A 22470-nucleotide genomic window follows, 5' to 3' on the forward strand; every position below is an offset into this window, starting at 1 on the left:
CTTTTTTTTTTATGAAGGTTTTTCTCTGGGGAGAAAGGAGATAAAATTTTGTAAAAATTTCTTGTTTAAACAGCAGAATCAGCTGGCTTCCAAAACCAGCCCTTGAACAACTACGCTTCCTGGAAATTATATAGGCCCCATAAGCTTTGAAAAGTTTTTAAAACTATGTCTGTTTTCTGCTTTCAAATAGCATTAAATGCTTATCCAGGAGAGCTGGATATATTGTTCATAGATCTTCCAGCTTTCTTCTTTTACGTGCTATGACATGAAGCTAAGAACTAGCCAAAGTCTGTGTTAGTTCTTAAACTTGCTGTGTGTAGCTTAATACATTCTTTGAATATTAAGTATTTTGGTTCAAGGAATCTGCAGGGCATCAAACTATAAAGAGCAGGTAGGAGTTAAGAATGCTGTCTCCTAAACTGGTAAATATCTAACTTGGTTTCTTCCTTCTCTCTGTCTCTCTACTCTTCTTTAAAAAAATTTATTTAGTTATTGTTCAAGTACAGTTTTCTGTTTTTTACTCCCATCCCATCCCCCCCCCACTCTTTCTCTCTCTTATGAGGAAGAAAGCTCATTCATTGAGCAGCTACTATATGCCAGGCACTTGAAAGATACTAGTGGTTCTCATTCTTAAGTAATATAAAGAATAATGTGCAAAAATGTCCTGAACTCAAGATTTGCCTTTGTGATATAAAATGAGAATTGGTTCTAATTTAAGAATTTAGCAAGAACTAAAAACAAGGACTTTCTTGACTCTTAAGTGACTTTAAAAAATTCCATAATTTCATTTTAGTGTCACATGAAGGCATATCCTTTTTTTTTTGAGGTGTTGATCCTAATGTAGAAATGACTTTGTATTGAGTACCATGAACTCAACAGTAGCTTACTATGATAGATATGATGTTTTGTATTCCAGGAATAGATCTAGTAAGATCAGCTATTACGTTATGTACTGAATTTTGTACCACCCCCAATTCGACTGTGTTTGGAGATAGGACCTTTAAGGAGATATTTAGAAGAACATTATGCTAAATGAAATAAGCCAGTCAGAGAAAGAGAAGTACCATATGGTTTTGTTCATATGTGGAATCTAATGAACAAAATGAAGTAACAAACTAGAAGCAGACTCAGAGAACAGACTGACAGCTGTTACAGGGAAGCCAGTTGGGGGACTAGGTGGAAAAGTTGAAGGGATTAAGCAAAAAAGAAAAAAATACAGACACAGTTGACAGTGTGGTGATTACCAGAGGGAAAAGGGGGTCGGGAGAGGTGGAAGGGAGTAAAGGGGGATAGATGGTGGTGGAAGGACACTTGGCTTGGCGTGTTGAGCACATAATACAGTATACAGATGAGGTATTATGGAATCGTACCCCTGAAACCTGTATAATTTTCTTAATTGATGTCACCTCAATAAATTTAACAAAAGAAGAAAGGAAAAAAGAAAGCAAGTACAAAGCAAAAATCAATGTGAAAAAGGCACCCCCGATGTGCCTTTGAAGTTGTACAGTGCCCAGAGGAAACACACCTTCCATAGGAAGTAACTGTGGTTGGTTAAGAGGGAACTAAAAATACTATTTTTGTAGTTAATAGAAGTAGATAGTTAAATGATATCCTAAAATCTGGGTGCTAATCCAACATGCCTGCTGACTTACAAGAAGAGAAAGACACGAGGGATATGCATACCTGGAGAAGAGGCCAGGTGAGGAGGACACAGTGAGAGACAGCAGCTTGCAAATCAAGGAGAGAGTCCTCAGTGAAAACCAGATGTGCAGACACCTTGGTCTTGGACTTCAAGCCTTCAGAACTGTGAAAAAATAAATTTCTGTTGTTTAAGCCACCCGGTCATGGTGTTTTGTGATAAGCAGCTCCAGTAAATGAAGGTGTGTGCTCTCATGTAGGTGTGTGTTTGGGGAACCAGTTTCTCATGCTGCATTGAAGTTCTCTACAACCAGACTTTTACACCCCAGTCTTAGGTTGTTTTCAAGTCTTTAATTACCTCCAAATATGTAGATTCCCAGAGTTATACAGCAAATTTCAAGAAAGGCTAATTTTCTTTTACTTGGTTTCATCTATTAAGCAACCATATATTGAAGGAGTCTTTGACAAGTGACTGTAGTTCACTGAATTTGTTGTACTTTTCATTTTTTCCTTGTTATGCTTTAAAATAACAGTGTATTATAGTTTGGCAGTGTTTTCTTTCTCAATGGCACACAAAATAATGCTGTTTCCCATCAGTGGCATCTTAGATTCAGTGCAATATGTTTTCCCATATCCCTTCCCCTCCTACCCTGCTCAATTTGCCTTTCAGCGTCTTGGATAAATATCTACAATTCTTCAAAATGTTTAGGAAAGGGGGTAATAATAAGTATTTTTCCTTGTTAAATCATTAGACTTTCTTAAGCCTGTTACTAAACATTGTATGAAACATTTACTCTCTTCAAGACCATTTTTAAGATCAGCAAAAGGAGAGAACAAACTAGTCACCACAGAATAGTAAATATGGCCCCTTAGCCATTGGTTCTACAACCAGAGCGTCTGAATTCAAATCATAGTTCCATCATTTGTTAGCTGTGTGACATTAGGCAGATTGCTTAACTGTGTTTCCAAGTTTGTGAAGTAGAGATAATAATAATACCTATCTCACAGGGTTATTGTGAAGATAAAAAGAATTATGGTGTCCGGGACATAAACACTATAAAATTGTTAGCTGTTATTGTGTTACTATATTTAGGTTAATATGAGTAGTGTTTGCTTTAAACTTTATTTATTTTTAGACAGGAAGAAGGGGGAAGAAAAAGAGGGAGAGAAAATCAGTGTATGGTTGTCTGTCGCATGCCCCCTACTAGAGACCTGGCTCACAACCCAGGCACGTGCCCTGATTGGGAATCAAACTGGCAGCCCTTTGGTTCATGGGCAGGTGCTCAATTCACTTAGCCACACCAGCCAGGACAAAATTTTTTTTTAAATATCAGTTAACTATCCATATTTTGCTGCGTATAATAGACACATTTTTTGCCCAAATTTTTGAGGGAAAAAATAAGAATATGCATTATACATGAATAGTATTGAATCTATATGTAAATGTTTTTAATTCTCTGTAACTCTAGAAAGCAAGTAATAATATCCATATGCAAAACAATACCGTGGAATACAATAATTGGTTTTGTTTCTAAATATAAATGAATGAATGAATGAATGAATTTAAAAATTAAAATGAAAGCTTGAGCCAAAAACATGGGTGTGCATTATACACAGCAAAATATTATACCTTTGTATAATCAAAAGAACCCTGAGAATTAGGTGTGCAAATATCATTTAATGTTACCTAATAAGTTTAAAGTAAAATGAATGTACCATTTAATGATGGTTGTTATATAAATTTTAATGGAGATTAAATTTTTAGTTTTCTTTTGATTTTCTTTCCTCTCTCGCCACTGCCAGTGCAACTGACTTATTTCTCTTAACCTCAGACTCTCAGGTATGCATGTATATACTCATAAGCTCTTACCCAAGATTCCTTCCCATCAGTCTATTCTAGCATTGAGTTCCTTTATGCCACATCCCTGTGCTCTCAAATAACCAGTTTTTTCCAAGATTCTGCTCTTTTTCATACTTGAGATGTGTGGGTCTAAGGTGTTTGAGAGCTTGAGAAGACTGTCTCTTGTTCCTACGGGTTGGATTGCCTGCTTGGGTCACACTGTGGAACAGGCCATGGGCATATGGGAATGCGTCATGGAGTTTGGGGACTGAGAAGTGGAGGATTTGGGACTAAGAGTGACACTTAAGGAAAGACACTTAGTGAGTGGGGCATACTAGGCTAAAGTAGATTCATTCATTTACTTGTTAAGTTCACTCATTTTCTTAGTATTTAAGTACCTTTTAGCATGCCAGCCTCTGCTAAACGCTAGCTTAAAGTTTAGTTAACTTTATGTACATATAAACTATTTTTTGTTAGAGGGACTGTTCTTAAAAATGAAAGTATGCTTGTTCGTTATTTTGATTTTTAGATTCAGTCAGAACAGAAACAGAATCATAGATACAGAGAACGTTTTGATGATTGCCAGGTGGGAGGGGTTTAGCTGGAAAGATGAAAAAGGTGTAGAGATTAAGAAGTACAAATTGGTAGTTACAGAGTAGTGCTTTACGGGGATGTAAAGTACAGCGTAGGGCGTAGAGTAGCCAAAGAACACCCATGCATGGCCCATGGACATGGACAACAGTTGGGGGTTGCCTGAGTAAATGGGTGGGGGGATCTAGGTGGGGGGAGCAAAGGGGGGAAACCTGGGACAACTGCAATAACATAAACAATAAAATGTAATTTAAATACAATAAATTACTTGAAAAATGAAAATATGTGTTAGTATGAATGATTTTTATATGTTCAAATTAATTATTTTCAAAATGACTTTGTGAGGTTGAAGGGAAAGGATGTGCATAGGGGATAGGACAGAAATGTAAAGCTTCTTGAGAAAGGCTAGATGGATGTCCTCAAGGGGGAAGGGGACTGAAGATGAACTTTAAAAACACTAAAACCAAAAAAGGTGGGTTCTCTGTGGAACCTCTACAGACCTTTGTGCTGTGCTTATAGAAATCTTAGCAGGACTGTGACCCTCAGCCTGTTCTGCTCTAGGATCCGTTTCCTGTAACCCTCCCTTATTTAGTACTTTCTTCTTAGTATCAATTTAGTACTTTCTTCTTAGTATCAGTGACCAAGTGATGATGGGTTCTCTTGAAAGTTCTGTTCAGAGGAGATAGAAGCTGTTAGGTGCTTTTGGTTCTCCAAGCACAAAAGAGATTCCAGAGTAATTTCTCAGTTCCAAAGAATTCAGTGGTATCATTACTTTTGTTCAACTGTGTATACATAGTATTCTGTCATTGTGTTTATCAAAATATTTCTGAATTCTCAGAAAAAATGCATAGCACTGGAGAAATTTCAGCATGTGGTAGATTGCCTTCAGTTCTGTAGTCCTCCCCCTCCCTGCCCCCTCACATCTCAGTAGGTAGTTTGACTGTAGGAAATTCTGTGTTTTTCTAAACATTCCCACAAAAACTGGTAAGACATAACTTCTTTTAAAAGTTTCAGGGCTTCTGCCTACAATCTTTGTAGACTTAATTTCATATTTTCTGAATTTGTTAATCACTGCCTGCTTTTCATTATTTGGGTGGAGGGATTTGATAATGAGAATGATCCATATTACTTAAGACATAAGAAAGTTTTGCTTGTTCAGTGATGAAACAAGGCTTTACTGCATTTGTATAGTGTTTCTGAAAACAGGATGCATATGAGAATTCTTAAAAATCCTGTGTTTCTCATTTAGAATCTGTGATGAAATTGGGATAAAACAAAAGGTAGGTGGTACAAGAAGTTATTTCCATATACATGAGGATTTTTCAAACTGTATTTTTAGGCAGAAAGAATGTTTCTGAGTTAAATGAATAAATACGATGTTAAAATTTTTACAGTTTTAGGAAATATTAAATTAGGGAGCATGCATTTGTATTTATTAACTTTGCATTGGGTAGGTATTACTAATAAAAAACTGAATGATAAATAAACTCCTGGATGAGGTTTCTGTCTTAGGGAACTTTAAAATCTAAGTAAATGGAATTTGCAAACGTGAAAGAAGGAAACAATGCTACATATTATGTAAAAGCTAGAATGAGTTAAAAATTAAGGAATTGAGGGTTTATAATCTGATTTTTACATTTGAAATAAAGTTTTATTCAGTAAATATTCAGTAAATACTAAGTGGCTACTGTGTGAAAGAATTGAATACTTGTGTTTGAATTAGCATATAGAAGTAAGAAGGTGATTGCAGTTGAAATAGCATTGACCAAACAGTCTATAGTATCTATGTGTGAAGATTAAATAAAATAATCCAAACAAAGTATTAGAATAATGCCTAGTACAGAGAGTCTAGTAAAAGTTAGTAGTATATTTATATGTATGTCTGGATATTCTTTGATGGGGGTTACACTCATGATACTATACCGTTTACTAAGTGCCATGTTCATCACTATTCATAGCCTTTTGCACACGTTTAACTGTTAGAATTTTATGGGGTATAACTATATTGTTCTTATCCCCATTATACAGAAAAGAAAAACTGAAGTATAGCATGGTTAAATATATTGCTCAGACATCTAGGAATTTGAAGAATTAACTATCATGTGATTAGGTGCATTTTTAGGTGTAGCTAAAGAAAGGCTGTAAATACTGGGTTGTTTAAATATGACAATAGTTGAAAACTATTAAATACAGATATTTGGTGGTTTTTCATTGGTTTTTTATATCATTGATTCTCTAGGAGTATAATTCTAACTTCAGTACTTAAATTTGAAGAGCCATCACTGATATATTGAAGATAGGATATAGTTTATTTATTTGTCTGTTTTGATAGTTCTTTCTGAAGATAGCCTCTTCCCGTATACCAATGCTTAGTTTGTTTTCCTCATACTATGTGTGACTCATCTAGAGGAATTTTTATGTTGTAAATGCCAGGCCTTCTACTCCCAATTGCTAAGCATAAAAACAAGTCTAATTAGTTGATACCTGGGTTGTACATAATAGAGTATATTCTGTGGAAAGAATTTTCATGTAAAACTAGTATGATTCTGGAGTCTTCCTTACTAAGTTACTTCCTTACTTAGTAACTTCAAAAAAAAATCCAGATGGAAAGTAACATTAACAAAATTATTTTGTTCAGGAATAATTGTACAGTTAATATCCTGCTGATCAAGACTTGCTTCTGAGATATCTGTTTGAACAATTAAGGGATATGGGAAGACCTCCCTCCACAATCATTCCAAAAATAATTAGACAGCTTGCTGAAAATATTAATGAATTAGTTTGTGTAGTAGAATTGTATTCAGCAATGATGAGCTTTAAATTAGTAGCAGCTGATATTGCAGATTGGTGTTATTTTGAAGTCTTCGGGTCTTCATTCTTAGCAAGACCCTTAGCACTTGTCTGGAAATCCTTTATATTTTACTAATTTTCATATTTCCTGCAATATGTACTTTAAACTTTTAATTTGCCTCGCACCCATTACCTCATCCTAAATTTCTACCCATGATTGTTAGCAGAAGAGAACAGTTACTCTTCAGAGAAAGTACAGAATCAGCAGAACTCTCTCAATTTCTGTTTGTCTGTACAAGGTAGGGCAAAAGTAGGTTTATAGTGAATATGAGAACACAGTTTATTCTTGTATTTATTAATTATTGTGTCGTTTTCCATGTGAACAACTGCGAATCTACTTGTGCCCCACCCTTAATCTAATTTACCTGCACTTAGACCCATCTGTAAGAGCCCTCCTGCGGTATTAGGAAAAGAGATGTAGCCTGTGATCTCTACCTTGGTTCCTTTTTTCCTCTAGTATATCTCACAGATATTTCAAATGCCTAACACCAAATTCCTCATCATTTCCCCTCTTTAAAACATTTTCTTTAGATTTTATTTATTTATTTTTTAGAAAGAGAAAAGGGGAGGAAGAAAGAGAAGGAGAAAAACATCAATTGGTTATCTCTTTGTACACCCTCCAGTCTGGCACCTGGCCTGCAACCCAGGCATGTGCCCTGACCAGGAATTGAACTGGGGAAGCTTTGGTTTGCAGGCAGGCACTTAATTCACTGAGCCACGCCAGCGAGGGCTCCCCTCTTTTTAAATTGTCTGTGTATGTGAAATACACCATGAGCTAGAAAACTAGGAATTATCTTGTAACTGCTGCTACCTTTCTGCTGCTCTTGGCCTTCCCCAATCCAGTTGGATTCCACTTGTTTGCTATCCAGGCACAGTCCCTGTCAGCTTTCATTTCCGTAGTTCTAACTAACTCACTGCTCACCTTTAGAGCAACAACTCAGTTATGTGGATACTGCTATTGGCCCATTTTGCAAGGTCATACAGCTAATAAATGTCAGTAGTTTTCAAATAATTTACACATTAATTTAAAGTTTTGACGTAACTACAGTTTTACCACAGTGACGTAACCTACAGTTCTAGGAACTGTAGATGTTCCTAGATACAGTATTAATTTATAATTATAAAAATAATATGAATTAGCTGTTAATATAGATGAGTGGAACAGGAAGCTAAGAACATAGTCATATATAAAGATATATAATAAAGATAACATTTTGAATTGGTGATGAGGAGATGGGTTGCTCACAACCCTGGGATATGAAATCTAGAGAGGGTTTTAAATTGTATTTTCTTGTTTAGTTCAGTATTATTTATTATTTTAGATAAACAATAGTTATAATTATTGTCTATATTCAGTATACCCCTACTGTTCAAGAATTTGTATAATGAATTCTAATAACATACATTGGAAGCATTTAAAAATATGTTAATACAAATTGTGTTAAAAGTAGAAAGATAGTATGTTGAATGTTTTTACTGAACTGAGTTTTGTGTAATTTTTAATAAAATTGATAGGGAAAAGCAATCATCGAATGGATCCTTTTTAGTTATTACAGTTATTAACAAGTTTACAATTTGTAAACGTGTTAAATTTTTGGTATAGTAAAGATCTGAGTTGTTGTAATAGAAATTTTAGTGGTTGGAAACTAATACCTTATGATTTCTAAATCAAGTTTATTTGCATATTTTACATACTTACCACCCTAAAGCCTGACCTTTCAAAAGCAGTATATTGTGTCTCTCATTTGTTCAAGAAATTAAACGATTGGCTGTTTTCTTTGTTTTTAAGACTTCAAGTCCCAACTCCTCCTTAGTCAGTGTCCTTTGTAGTCTTGTCTCTCCATTGCATGCCCCCAGTGTTGAGTTCAGCAAACATTTATGAGTATGTACTGCAGGGGCCATGTTTTGTAATAAAAGTATGTTACACTGGGAATACTGCTGTGGTGATGTGCAGTCTCTTGACTCAAGCAGGGTCTGAGAGCTATAAAAACATAGTTTAGTGGATTTCAAACTTATTTTTGGACTGATAAAAGAGTACTCAGATACCATGAATAATTTTATTATTAGTGACATCCTACAAAATGTTGAGCATTTTAAAAAAAATATGTAATTACTAACAACCAAACTGTTATATTCCCTGGATTTACAGGGTAGTTGACTTATGATTCAGCAGTTACACTTCTGGGAATATATCAGGAGAAACCTGAAACACTAATTCAAAAGAATATACTCTATTTTTCTGACTATAAGATGCACTCCCCCCCCAAATTTAGGAGGAATAATGATTGTTAATGCTGCTGTTGAGTTCTATTTACATTTACATTGGTGAAATATTATGTTATTTATGTTATTATGTTATTTATGTTATCTACCACATTTTTTGCTTCAATTTTTTCCTATTTTCTTCTTCTAAAACCTAGATGTGTCTTATGGTCTGAAAAATGCATTATGCACAGCTGTATTCACTGCAGTGCTATTTACAATCACCAAGATTTGGAAGAAGCCCAAGTGCCCACCACTAGAAGAGGGGATAAAAAAGTTGTGGTACATTTACACAATGGAATACTACTCAGCTTTAAAACAGAAGGAAATCTTACCTTTTGCAACAGCATAGCTGGACCTACAGGGCATGCTGAATGAAATAAGGCAGTTAGAGAAAGACAAATACCGTATGATGTCACTTATATGTGGAATCTAATGAACAAAATAAAAATAGAAGTGGACTCAGAAGCAGGTAACAGACTGAGAACTGGCAGAGGAGAGGGGTTGAAGGGCTCAGTGAAGAAGATAAAGGGATTAAGCAGTACAAATTCGTAGTTGCAGAATAGCCACAGAGATGGGGATTGCAACATGGAGAATCTGGTCAATAATGTTGAGATGATGGGGTATGGTCCTTGGAGCAGTTGGGGGACCACTCTGCAGAGGGCATGGTTTTCTGACCAATTAATTAACTGTATGTCTGAAACGGATGCAGAATGGTATTGAATGCAAAAACTCTGGTTGAAAAAAATTTCAATTTGCTAAATGGATTTCATGAGCGATGAATAGATTATACCAGGCATTTGGAAAATTGAATTTAGAGTTTTTAGTTTGACTGGTTAGCTACTTTTTTTTTAGAGTGTAGGATGATGAATTTGATAAATGTGCACAACTGGGGAGGCCACCCCGAGAATCGGGATATAGAGCATTTCCACCACTCCTTCCCTCTCCGGGCAGCCCGCCTCACACCGAGCTCCTGAGGACCACTGATCTGCTCTCTGTCTCTGAGATTTCACTTCCTTTAGAATTTTATGTAGGTGGACTCAGACTGCAGGTAGTCTTCATTTTCTGGTCTTTTCTTACAGCGCAACACTTTTGAGATTATTTTGTTTCCAAGTAGTATTCCACTACATGGCCGTACATATTAGGGTTTGTTCATCTCTTTACCAGGTGATGGACATTTGGACTATTTCTAGGTTGGGGCTATTATAGATATTGATTTTTTTAAACAACTTTTCTGTGAACATGTTTTTATTTCTCTTGTTAATAACTAGGAATAGAATTTCTGGGTCATATGGTAAATGTATATATGTATTTTAAGTTTATAAGAAGCTGCCAAACTTTTTTCCCCCAAAAGATGTTGTTTTTTATTATTTTTAGAGAGAAAAGAAGGGAGGGAGAAAGATGAAGAAAAACATCGATGTGTGAGAAACATCGATCAGTTGCCTCTCATACGCCTCCAGCTGGGGACCTGGCCCACAACCCAGGCATGTGCCACGGCACAGTATTGAATGGGTGACCTTTTGGTTCGCAGGCCTGTGCTCAATCCACCGAGTCACACCAGCAGGGCGGCCAAAGTGTTTTCCTACACAGTTGCCCATTTTTAGTTCCCAACAGCAATATGGGAGGAGATACTCAGTCCTGTCAAAGCCTCACTGTCACTTGGTATTCCAGTGTGTGTGTACTGATAGCCCATTATGATTTTAATGTGTATTTCCCTAATTAATGATATTGGGCCCCTTCTTCTGTTATTTTGCCATCCTTGTTTTTAATTTGTTAGAATGTCTTCAAATTTTTGCTTATTTTTAATGATGCACTGAGATGTATCCTAGTATATGTGGTATGTGGAATAAATTCAGTGTCATTTTTAATACAGCTATTCAGTTCTCCCCAAAGTACCTTTTAAAAAGTCCTTCTTTTTCCCCTGTTGTGAGTTTCCACTTTTATTGTAAACTCAGTTTGTCTGATTATTTTAATCTATTTCTAAATTTTTTATCCAATGAATTACAGTTTTTTGAGTCCTAGCTAATAGGACTTCAGAGATATCCCAATCTCTTATTTATTTGGTGACTTTGTCAGACCTGTATCAGTAATCTGAATAATGTTTTTAGAACATGTTATAACTTCTCTTTTTTTAACAGTTATTAGCAATGAAAATCATACATTGTTTTTGTTGTTGTTCAAGGGTATTATTTGTAAAATATCGGCACTTTAAACTGCAATTTTGGGAAAAGCAGGGCTTAGTAAAATTAGTGCTGCTTATATTTATCTGTGTTTAGAAGAAGTTAATTTATAAAATCTGACTGTATATCTATTTCAGATACTTGTCAACCCAGTTCTCATGCAGTTTCTCCCTAATCCATGTAAGAGGAGAGAATAACTTTCACATGTTTTCATGTATTTCATGAGAGCTGGGAAGAGATAGGGAATTCAGTCCCACGTACTTCGTGGAAGTATAACATAAAATCAATATCTTTTCATTTATTCCCTTTAGATAAAAAAAGCTTATAATTTATAGAAAGAATCTTTAAAAATATGTAGGTTTCTTTTTGGTTCTTTTTTTCTAGTCCTTATTTAACATTTACTTATTTTTAGAGGGTGGGAGAAAGAGAGGGAGAGAAACATCAGTGTGAGAGAGAAGCATCAAGATCGGTTGACTCTTGCTCGTGACCAGGGGCCAAACCCACAGCCCAGGCACGTGCCCTGAGCACCCCCTTTGCTTTGCAGGAAGATACGTAAGCAACTTGGCCATACCCTTCAGGGCAGCTAGTACTTACTTAAAAACAATTCTCTGTCCCCTAAGGATAACAGTCAGCTGTGTACGTAGAGAATTATTAATCTTTGCAAGGAACTGAAGTAAAAAATGTCTTTGTTCACCTTTGTCCATTAACTCTCTTCTTTTTTATTTTTATTTATCTATTTTTATTTCTCACCATTTCTACTAAGTCATTTAGGTATATTTATTTCAATTATATAAGATGGCTTAAAGAATTTTAGGATGCTTGTTACTAAAAGAACTCTGCTGGCTGCTAGAAGAACTTTGGAGGGAAGTCGTGAGTCGTCAGGTAATCCCTATTCCAAAAGTGGCCCGGAATGTGAGATGTACTCTCCACAGGGATAATGGGTGATGGATAGGTACCCTGGTCAGTGGGCCATGTCATGGAAAAGAATATTCAGAATTTTAACCTGGGGCACCACGGTCCATCTCCCTGATTTGTCTCATCTTGGTAACTCATTCATTCATTTATAAAACCTTTACTGAGCAGCTTCTTTCTTTGAAGGTGCTAGTAAGGGAATTTACATGTATTGAGAGAGTGAGAGGAGAAGGTTGGTATTGAAGGGCTGGATCTCAGAAATGAAAACAAAGATAAACAACATCCCAGTGCTCAGGGAGTTCATGGTTACTTGCCTCAACTTTTACTTTTTATCTGTACTATTCTATGATTTCAGAATTTGAGCCTTATGCTACTGACATTCCATCCTCCAGTCAGGGAGTTTTGCAATCCAGGTACTGGAGAAAGAGGGGTGATTGCTTTCATGGAGAAGAAGGCTAGGAGATGAGGCCACTCTTTTATTCTTTCCAGGTCTGCACTCTCGGTTCTCAGCTCCCGGGGTTCGTTGAGTAGTTGATTTTTATTTTAGTACTGTATACTGAAGAATTTCTTTATTTTATTTCCCTTGCTATTCTAGGACCCCTGTTATAGTTTTTGTTTGTGGTTTTATACATTTCAATTTTTAATGTTAAACAGAATAAATGTCATTACTGTTTTTCTCAAAGTAATTTTTTTGGATGTCTTAGATATTTGTGCATTCATATGAATCATCTTTCTGAATAAATTCCCTTAGTATTTTGAGCGACATTTTTATTCAGTTTATACATTGGTTCATAGATTTTTGACACCTTCAATTAAATTTTCTCAATTTAAGAATAGTTTTTAATTTATATATATGAAGTTTTAAATTGTTTATGCCTCATATAAATCAGTAAAGTTTTATAGTTTTTTTCAGAGTGTTTTAGTTTTTTATGGTTACTTTTAAATTACATAATCTAATTGGCTGTTGATTTTACTTTTGAAAGCTATTTTTGCTTATTGAAAAACCATCTTAAGAAACTTAATAATTCTAAAATATTTTAAAGTTATATTCTTGACAGAATTGTTTCATCTGAAGTGATGGAGTTTTGCCTTCTTCTGATGCTGAAATCTCTTATTTTTCTTACCTAGTTGTATCAGAAAGCCCTTCCAGATTGATGTTAACAACTCTGGTGATAGTGGGCATTAATGCCTTACTTCTGATTTTGCTTTTAAATTTTGTCATTATTTTATCATTAAACATGATCTTCTACTGGCTTGAGAACATTTTTAAAAGTCATAAGAGAGTTTCTTTTTCTATTCAGAACAAATTTTTTTAAACTGCCAAAGCCTTTACTAAATTTCATGTACTGATTCTCTTTTCCACTGAGGAATACATTGTTTGACTAGCCTCTCCACTTTTGATCTTGTCTCTGTTGATCTGTAGTGTGAATTGCTATATACAAGTTATTTTTTCAAAATCAATTTGATCATGTTTTACTTATATTCCAGGGAATTATTGCACTTTCCATGTTATGTAGTGAAAGGTTCAGACTTCTCTGGCTATTTATATTATATATGTTTCTTTGTGATCAGAGCATATGCCTTTCCAGCCTTCACCTTTTTCAAGAACTGTGGCAGCTCTGATATCTTATCCTGCTTGCAGGCTTGCATGTGAGCCTACCATAGTTTTATGGGTCCTGGTAGAAGACACTAGTCTTCTGGGTCAGAGTCAAGGACAGTTTATCACTCATAGCAATTGCAGAAGCCTCAGTATCAACATTTTCCTTGCACTAGTTATCCAAGCCCCAGTTCCCACAGGGTTGCATGACTAGGGCCAGGTGGTACCAGTACACACAGTTTCCTTACAGGAGAGGACCCTGAACATTTTCTGGCATCTCAGCCTGCTTGTTTCTTTAATTTGCCTCTTCCATTCTCTTCCACAGTTTTGTCCCCACATCATCCTAATTTACAACTCTTACTTCCACGTCCTCCATTGTGGGCCTTGTGTCTTTGAATGTGCTGCTTATGTACTAAGTTCCTCCTATTCCAGACACACCAGTGATTGTTCTTGGTTTGCACAGCAGCCTCAGTCTTTTTTTCCCCTCTTCGGATGATATGTAAATTCTCTTACTTTTTCTGCTATTCTGTACTTTGGTCTATGTCTTAGTGCTCGCAGAGTGCCTGCAGGGATGTTACTTATTTTTCGTTTCTGACAGAACCTTTTAGAGCAGTTCATTGGTTAAGACGTGTGTTCAGTTGTAAGAACAGATAACCCACTTTAATAAATAGAGTTTGTTTCTGATTATGGGTCTTTTTTTAACATGTAAAATGTCTGAAGATAGATGTGTTGATTCAATTTTTTAGCAACACTCCTGTTTTTCCATGTACTCTTCCTAACATGTGAAATTCTCTTTTTCTATAATATATTTTCAGTTCCCAATTATACCCTACCTTTAAATTATAACCTCTTTCACAGAGTCTTTGTAGAATACTTACTCCCTCGGTTTAGAAAACAAAACAAAACTCTTCTTGTATATATTTACAGGTACTAATAAGCTAGAAATGGCCTTTATCATTATGTTCTATATGTATGTCTTATCTTTCCTGTGGACTCTAAATTCTACATCTGTGGTGTATATTTTGTTACCCTCTGTAAAATGCCTGAAGAAAGCCACAGATTGTTTACTTGTCGAATGGATGGTACAGAATGATTGGATCCTACCTTTAAGCAAACCTTGAGAAAAGATGTTGGCAGGGGTGTGAATATGGAGGTTTGGGTTTTAAGGAAGTAATTTAATTTACAGGCATTAAATATATATATATATATATATATATATGAAAGGAACACCTTTATTATGTAAATTGGTTTCTGAGTGCACAAATATATATTTTTTTTATTATTATTTTTTTATTGATTATGCCATTACATTTGCTCTATTCTCCCCTCCCCTCCCCTCCACCCTGCATACCCCTCCCCCACCATTTCCCCCTTTAGTTCATGAACATGTGTCTCAAATTCTTTAGATTCTGTATTTCCCCCTACTATTCTTACCCTCCCCCCTATCTATTTTCTATCTACTGTCTGTACTACTTATTTTCTGTACCTTCTCCCCCTTCCCCCTCCTCCCACTCCCCTATTGCTAACCCTCCATGTGATCTTCATTTCTATGGTTCTGCTCCTGATCTAGCTATCCTCTTAGTTTGCTTTTGTTTTAGGTGTGGTTCTTATTAACTGTGAGTTTGCTGTCCTTTCACTGTTCATCTTTTTTATCTTCTTTTTCTTAGGTAAGTCCCTTTAACATTTCATATAGTAAGGGCTTGGTGATGATGAACTCCTTGAATTTGGTCTTATCTGAGAAGCACTTTATCTGTCCTTCCATTCTAAATGAAAGTTTTGCTGGGTAGAGCAATCTTGGTTGTAGGTCTTTGAATTTCATGACTTGGAATACCTCTGTCCAGCCCCTTCTTGCCTGTAAGGTCTCTTTTGAGAAATCAGCTGACAGTCTGATGGGAACTCCTTTGTAGGTGACTGTCCCCTTAGCTCTTGCTGCTTCTAGGATTCTCTCCTTCATTTTAATCTTGGCTAATGTAATTATGATGTGCCTTGGTGTGTTCCTTCTTGGGTCCAACTTCTTTGGGACTCTCTGAGCTTCCTGGATTTCTCGGAAGTCTATTTCCTTTGCCATCTTGGGGAAATTCTCCTTTATTATTTGTTCAAATAATTTTTCAACTGGTGGTTGTGCCTTTCCCCCTTCTGGTACCCCTATAATTCGGATGTTGGAACGTTTAAAGATGTCCTGGAGGTTCCTAATCTTCTCCCTCATTTTTCTGAATTCTTATTTCTTCATTCCTTTCTGTTTTATCATTTTTTTCTTCCGTCTGGTTCTCTCCCTTGATTTGAGTCCCAATTTTCTTTCCATTATTATTGGAATCTTTTGTATCCCCATTCATTTCAATTAATTTAGCTTCCATATGTTTCTCTAATTTGTGGCTAAAGTCAACCAGTTCTGTAAGGATCTTTATAACCAGTGATTTGAACTGTGCATCTGAAAGACTGGCTATTTCTTCATCACTTAGGTCTATCGGTTCTGGGGCTCTGAGTTGTTCTAGAGCCATTTTTGGTCTGTTCGCGCTGTTAAGTGAGCGGAGCGAAGCCTTAGTTGTTTACCAGGGACGGGGCGACCCAGGTCGCTGGTTTGTGACGCTGTGTGTGGGGGCGGGGTCAGAGAAGGAGCAATGGCGTTCCTCTCCGCTAGCCCAGAGCATCCAGTCACACACACAAACGCCTCGGGCTTGCTTATCCGATCCTAATTTTGCGAGCCTGCTGCGCCGCGCTCGGGTTTCCCTTCTCACTGGTTTCTCTGCACGTAACTGCGCGCGACCGACCGACCCACCGCGCCTCTTCCCTATGCGCTCCGCAGCCAGCTCACTGGCGATCAGCCCTCGGTTGCCGCCTGCGCGCGCCGCGCACCGCCGTCCCGGGAATTTTTTCTTGCTAACCTGCTCCGCTTCTGGTCTCGCTCCTTGTACCGTTCCAGCCGAGTATCTAGTTGTCCTTTGGACTCCGTATTGTTGATTTTCCGTATAGCTTGGTTGTGACTGCTGTTAAAAATAGTTGTTCTTAGATTTGGTTGTGCACAGAGGCGAGGTGGACCCTCCACCTACTTCTCCATCTTGGCGGAAGTCTACAAATATTTCTTTTAGTACTATCAAGTGTATCTTCACATATCACCAAAGCATTCTATTAACACTATGTAAAATAAAGTGGAAACTGTCTTTCTCTTTCAGTGCTTAGATGAATACGAAGATGACGAAGCGGGGCAGAAAGAGAGAAAACGAGAGGATGCAGTCACACAGCAGAACACGATGCAGAATGAAGCTGTCAGCTTGCTGGACCCAGGCAGTTCCTGTCTGCTGCAGGTGAGTGTTTAAAGTAGTAGGACGTCGTCACTAGCTAGTTTAACAATAATTTGTAAGTTACTATTATTTCTAGTTTCATTTTGGTTGCATCGGTTCCACTGAAATACTTTCAGTGGATTTAACCGATTTTCTTTATATCCAAATATCCAAATACTTTTGACTTAAGCAGTCTTTGGTCTTTATTTCATAATCAATGAATATTTGCTGATTGACTGACTAATAAGCAGGTATAAACACTATCAATGGTAAAAACAACCAGGAATAGCAATTATCTAAAAGTAAGAATTAGTAAGTTTGAGTAAGAATTAGTACAGTTCTGTTCTAGTTCCATATTTGTTTTATTTTTATTTTATTTTTAAAAAAGATTTTATTCATAGAATTCTATGCAGCAGAGAGAAAGAAGGAGCTACTACCCTTTGCAACAACATGGATGGAACTGGAAAGCATTGTGCTGAGTGAAATAGGCCAGGCGTTGAAAGACAAATACCAGATGATCTCACCTTTGACAGGAAGCTAAAGAATAAAACAAACAAGCAAACAGAATAAAAACAAAGACACTGAAATAGAGAACAGGGGGACAGTTACCAGAGGGGAGAGGGGAGGGAATTTAAGGGGAAAAAGTGGGAGGGATTTAGAGGAAAAAGTATAAAGGACACAGGGACAAGAACTAAGGGGGGTGGAAATGGGAGGGAGGTGGGGAGCATGGGGGAGGGGTGGGATGGGATGGGAGAAATAAACAGAAAACTGTACTTGAAAAATAACTAAATAAAAATTTAAAAGAAAAAGAAAACAAAAAAAAAACAGAAAAAAAAAGATTTTATTTATTTATCTTCAGAAGGGAAGAGGAGGAGAGAGGGAGACAAACATCAATGTATGGTTGCCTCTTGTGTGTCTCCCCTGCTGGGAACTGGCCTGCAACCCAGGCATGTGCCCTGACTGGGAATCAAACCGCAATCTTTTAGTTCACAGGCCTGCGCTCAATCCACTGAGCTACTCCAGCCAGGGCTATATTTGTTTTAGAATTGCATAGCAAATAGACTCGAACAGCAAGTTTGTTTCTATAAATTCAAATGTTTAAAGATAACAAAATCATGAATTGCTGGAAACATCTATATTTCCGCATAATCATAGAATTCAACTCAGTTTTAAATTAGCTATTATTTTAAATTGTGGCACAGAAAATGTGGAGTTGATTGAATTGGGATGCTTCAGTAGAAAGTAAATCACTTTGCAAAATAATTTAATATAAACTAATTTGTGAGTGATCTTGACATAACCTAATCTTAAATTAATTTGATGACATTTTGAGATCTTAAGTTACTGTGTTGTCTTTTCAGAGTTCCAGTTTTGACTTTTTAAATTTTATTAAGATACCATTTTTAAAGGAGTTTCCAACATAAATTCCCTATTTTACTGATTAAAAAATGAAATATAACATGTCTATTACTTTGCAGGGTAATGATAAATAGGCATTTAGCAGAGAGAGAGGCAAAATATTTTGAAGTGGTTTGGAATTTGGATCTAAAACTTTCTTTTCCGCTTTTTGGGGCAGCTGTGTTGATTCAAAGAATCAGAGTGAAACAGGTCTGTTTCTTGTACCCAAAGTTGCTGCTACTGGGACAAGTAGTGCCTATTCTAAACACATGGTGTGAGCTAACAAGCAGTGTTTCAGCATCTGTGTAACTGTTCATAATCTAAAATATCTTTGTGTCTTTGTCTAACAAAAATGAAATAAAATCTAGACCTATTCTACCTGGAGATTATTATCCCAAGTGAAATAAGCTAGTCCGAGAAAGACAAGTACCATATGATCTCACTTATATGTGAATCTAATGAACAAAATAAACTCATAAACTATTTCACAAAAAATAGAAACAGACTCAAAGATACAGAAAGCAAACTGGCAACTGTAAGAGGGGAAGGGAGATGGTTAGATGGGTGGGAACTGTGAAGGGATTAAGCAAAAAACCCAGAAACAAGAAAACTCAGACACAGACAACAGTACAGGGATTGCCAAAGGGGTGCGGGGGAGGTAGAAGAGGGAGGGTAAAGAGGAGACAAGTAATGAAGGATGAGGTGACTTTGGATGATGAACACACAGTACAATACACAGATGATATATTGTAGAATTATGCATTTGAAATCTATATCATTTTATTACCCAATAGAATCCCAATGAATTCAATTGAAAAAGGGTTGTAAAAGGAAAAAAAGGCATTATTTTTTTCATGAGCCCTGGCACATGTGTGGAAAATACACGAACAGTGCTTAATTTCTCTTGATTATTTTTTCTTATTCTCAAAGGCCTTTCCCCCCACCCTTCCCCTTATTTGGAATGGAGCAGTGATGACAAAATACATTAAATATAAAGATGAGAATCCTAACCTGTAAAGGAAAAAAAAACCTGGGCCTATTCCAGGTGATGAAGATACAGGCTTAATTTATTGGGATAGAGACAATATAGCATCTTAAAACCTGGTTTTAATTCTTGATCGTGCCACTTACTCTAATATACTTATTAACTGCAGGCAGTGACTTCTAGAAATAGAGTTGATTTCTTTCTGTGATAAACAGCCCTGTCCCAGTCAAAGCTGGGGTGATCTGCGTTAGAACACATAGTTAGTCCCAAATAAGTACCCAGATACGGACCAGTCTCCGCTGATTGGAGCTTTCTGCCCCGAACAGTTTTTTTCCTGTAATTTTTCTAGTCTCTTTCCAGGCCCGCTCTTTATTTGCTTCATTTTGCTTTGTTTCATTAGCAGTTAGGATAGGACTCATTTTTTTTTACCTTGGTTGCAAGTGTGTGTTTTGCCAAGCTCTGTGCCTAGGACAAAAGTGGAGCTGTCTTCCATGGGTGTCAAATCGCCTCATTCAAGAGCAGTGGGAATAGGTCCTCCTCTGTCTACGTGGTTGACCTCTCTGAGTTACTGTCTAAACTTACATATTCTACTACTTCTGTAGGATAGATAGTCATTTGCCACTCCAACTTCAAAAAACAAAACCCAGAAAATTTTGGCATCATTGCTTGATTTAAGGCTTTTAAAAAAATTATTGTTCTATTACCGGTGTCCCAGTTTTCCTGTTGCTCTCCCCTGCCCCCCGCCAACCTTCCACAGTCCGTCCCCATACTGTTGTCTATGTCTGTGAATCATTCATAACTGTTTGTTGATTAGACCCTTCTGTTTCTTTCCTCCTTATCTTCCTCTCCCTCCCCTCTGGTCTCTGTCAGTCTGTTCCTTGTCTCGTTTGTTTGTTTTTGTTTATTAGGTTCCACTTGTAGGTGAGGTCATATGGTATTTGGTTTTTACTGCCTGGCTTATTTCACTTAGCATAATGCACTCTAGCTCCATTCATGGTGTTGTGAAGGGTAGGAGCTCTTTTCTTTCTTTCTTCTGTATAGTATTCCATTGTGTAAAAGTACCACAGTTTTTTGATCCACTCATTTACCGATGGACACTTAGGTCACTTCCAGCACTTGGCTATGATAAAATAAATTGTGCTGCTATGAACATAGGGGTACATAAGTTCTTTTGAATTGGTGTTTCAGGATTCTTAGGGTACAGTCCCAGCAATGGAATTGGTGAATCAAAAGGCAATTCCATTTTAATTTTTTGAGGAAATTCCATACTGTTTTCCACAGTGGCTGCACCAGTCTGCATTTCCACCAACAGTGCACTAGGGTTCCCTTTTTCTCTACATCCTGGCCAGCACTTGTTTGTTGATTTGCTAATGATGGCTGTTCTAATTGGTGTGAGGTGATATCTCATTGTGGTTTTAATTTGCATCTCTCTGATGGCTAGTGATGTTGAGCATTTTTCATATGTCTCTGGGCCCTCTGTATGTCCTCCTTGGAGAAGTGTCTGTTCAAGTCCTTTGCTCATTTTTTAATTGGATTGTTTGTCTTCCTGATGTCGTGTGGTGTGAGTTATTTATATATTTTGGACATCAAACCCTTATTAAGAGGTACCATTGGCAAATATGTTTTCCCATACAGTGGGTACCCTTTTCATTTTGATGATGTTTTTTTTAACTTTGCAGAAGCTTTTTAATTGGATATAGTCCCATTTTAGTCTTTCCTTTATTTCCCTTGCCCTAGAGGATATATCGGCAAAAATACTGCTGTGTGAAGAGGACAGAGAGACTGTTTCTTAGCATTATCTATGAGTCCAAACCACTTAGTGTAACAAATCTTCAAACATGAAGAATAAAATAGGAATATGAATGTAACATAACAGTATGCTTCTGGAAAGGTTAGAGTATTTTAAGATTATATTTGATAATTTTCAGATAATGTGGAGTAGTGGTAATAAAAATAATTTAGAAAGCTTTCTTAGAGTTTTAGCTATGATTTATACAAATACTTAATCATGTTTTCTTCTAGATAATCATGCTGGTTTTTGAAGTAATATATTCTTTAATTAAATAATACATGATCAGTGGAAAATTTGAAAAACAATAAAAATGTAAAGAAAGGGGAAATTAGTTTGAACTGTTTATGCTGTATTTTTTTGAACTATTAAATTTTAAACTTTTTCTGTACTCTACATTTTTAATGACTTAAATTTTAAGCTTTAAGCTTAATTTATTTAAAAAAGTAACAGTCACATTTAAAAATGCAAAAAATATAAAAGGGTACATGGTAAAACTCGATTGTAGCTGTCTGGTTATCTTCTCCGTAGGCAGCGAGTCCTTTCTCGTGTAGCCTTCCAGAGGCGTCTCTGTACCTACACATATTTCTGATTTTAAGCACACTATTTTGCATCTTGCTCTTTTTCACTTAATATTGTATAGTGACCTCCATGATAGTACACAAAGGGCTTCACTCTTTTTTGCCAGTGAACAATGTTCTTTTTTATAAATGCACCATAATTTTCTAACTTCTGTTGATCATAAAATTTTTTACTATTACAAACAATATGGTAGTGAAAAACTTTAAATATATTATTTTGCATATAGTTATGTAAATCAGTAGACTTTGAGTGCTGAAATTTCTGGGTGAAAAGGAATATACATTTATAATTTTGATATTTCCAGAATGTTCTTCTTGTAAGTGTTGCAGCATGAACTTTGTTTCAGGTTATTCAAAACTCTTTTTTGTATTATTTTCAGTGGCATAGAATTTTCTTTTTTATTTATTTAGTTTTTAAAAGATTTTATTATTTATTTTTAGAGAAAGGGGAGGGAGAGGAGAAAGGAAGAGAAACATCAGCATGTGGTTGCCTCTTGTGTACCCCCTGCAGGGGACCTGACCTGCAACCCAGGCGTTTGCCTTTGATCGGAAATCAAACCGGTGACCTC

At 36.4% G+C, this 22470-nt stretch overlaps 1 protein-coding gene across 2 annotated transcripts in view; it reads left to right on the forward strand.

Moving 5' to 3' along the window:
- Positions 1-22470, forward strand: part of PAWR (pro-apoptotic WT1 regulator) — a 125672-nt gene that overhangs the window by 57298 nt on the left and 45904 nt on the right. For both annotated transcript variants that reach the window (XM_053658767.1, XM_053658768.1), the window contains exon 3: positions 17041-17172. In XM_053658767.1, coding sequence (XP_053514742.1) covers positions 17041-17172 — 132 coding nt within the window. The remainder of the gene's footprint in view (positions 1-17040; positions 17173-22470) is intronic.

The sequence above is a fragment of the Artibeus jamaicensis genome, unplaced genomic scaffold, assembly GCF_021234435.1.
Source record: "Artibeus jamaicensis isolate MK-2021 breed Jamaican fruit bat unplaced genomic scaffold, CSHL_Jam_final scaffold_584, whole genome shotgun sequence".
NCBI lineage: Eukaryota > Metazoa > Chordata > Mammalia > Chiroptera > Phyllostomidae > Artibeus > Artibeus jamaicensis.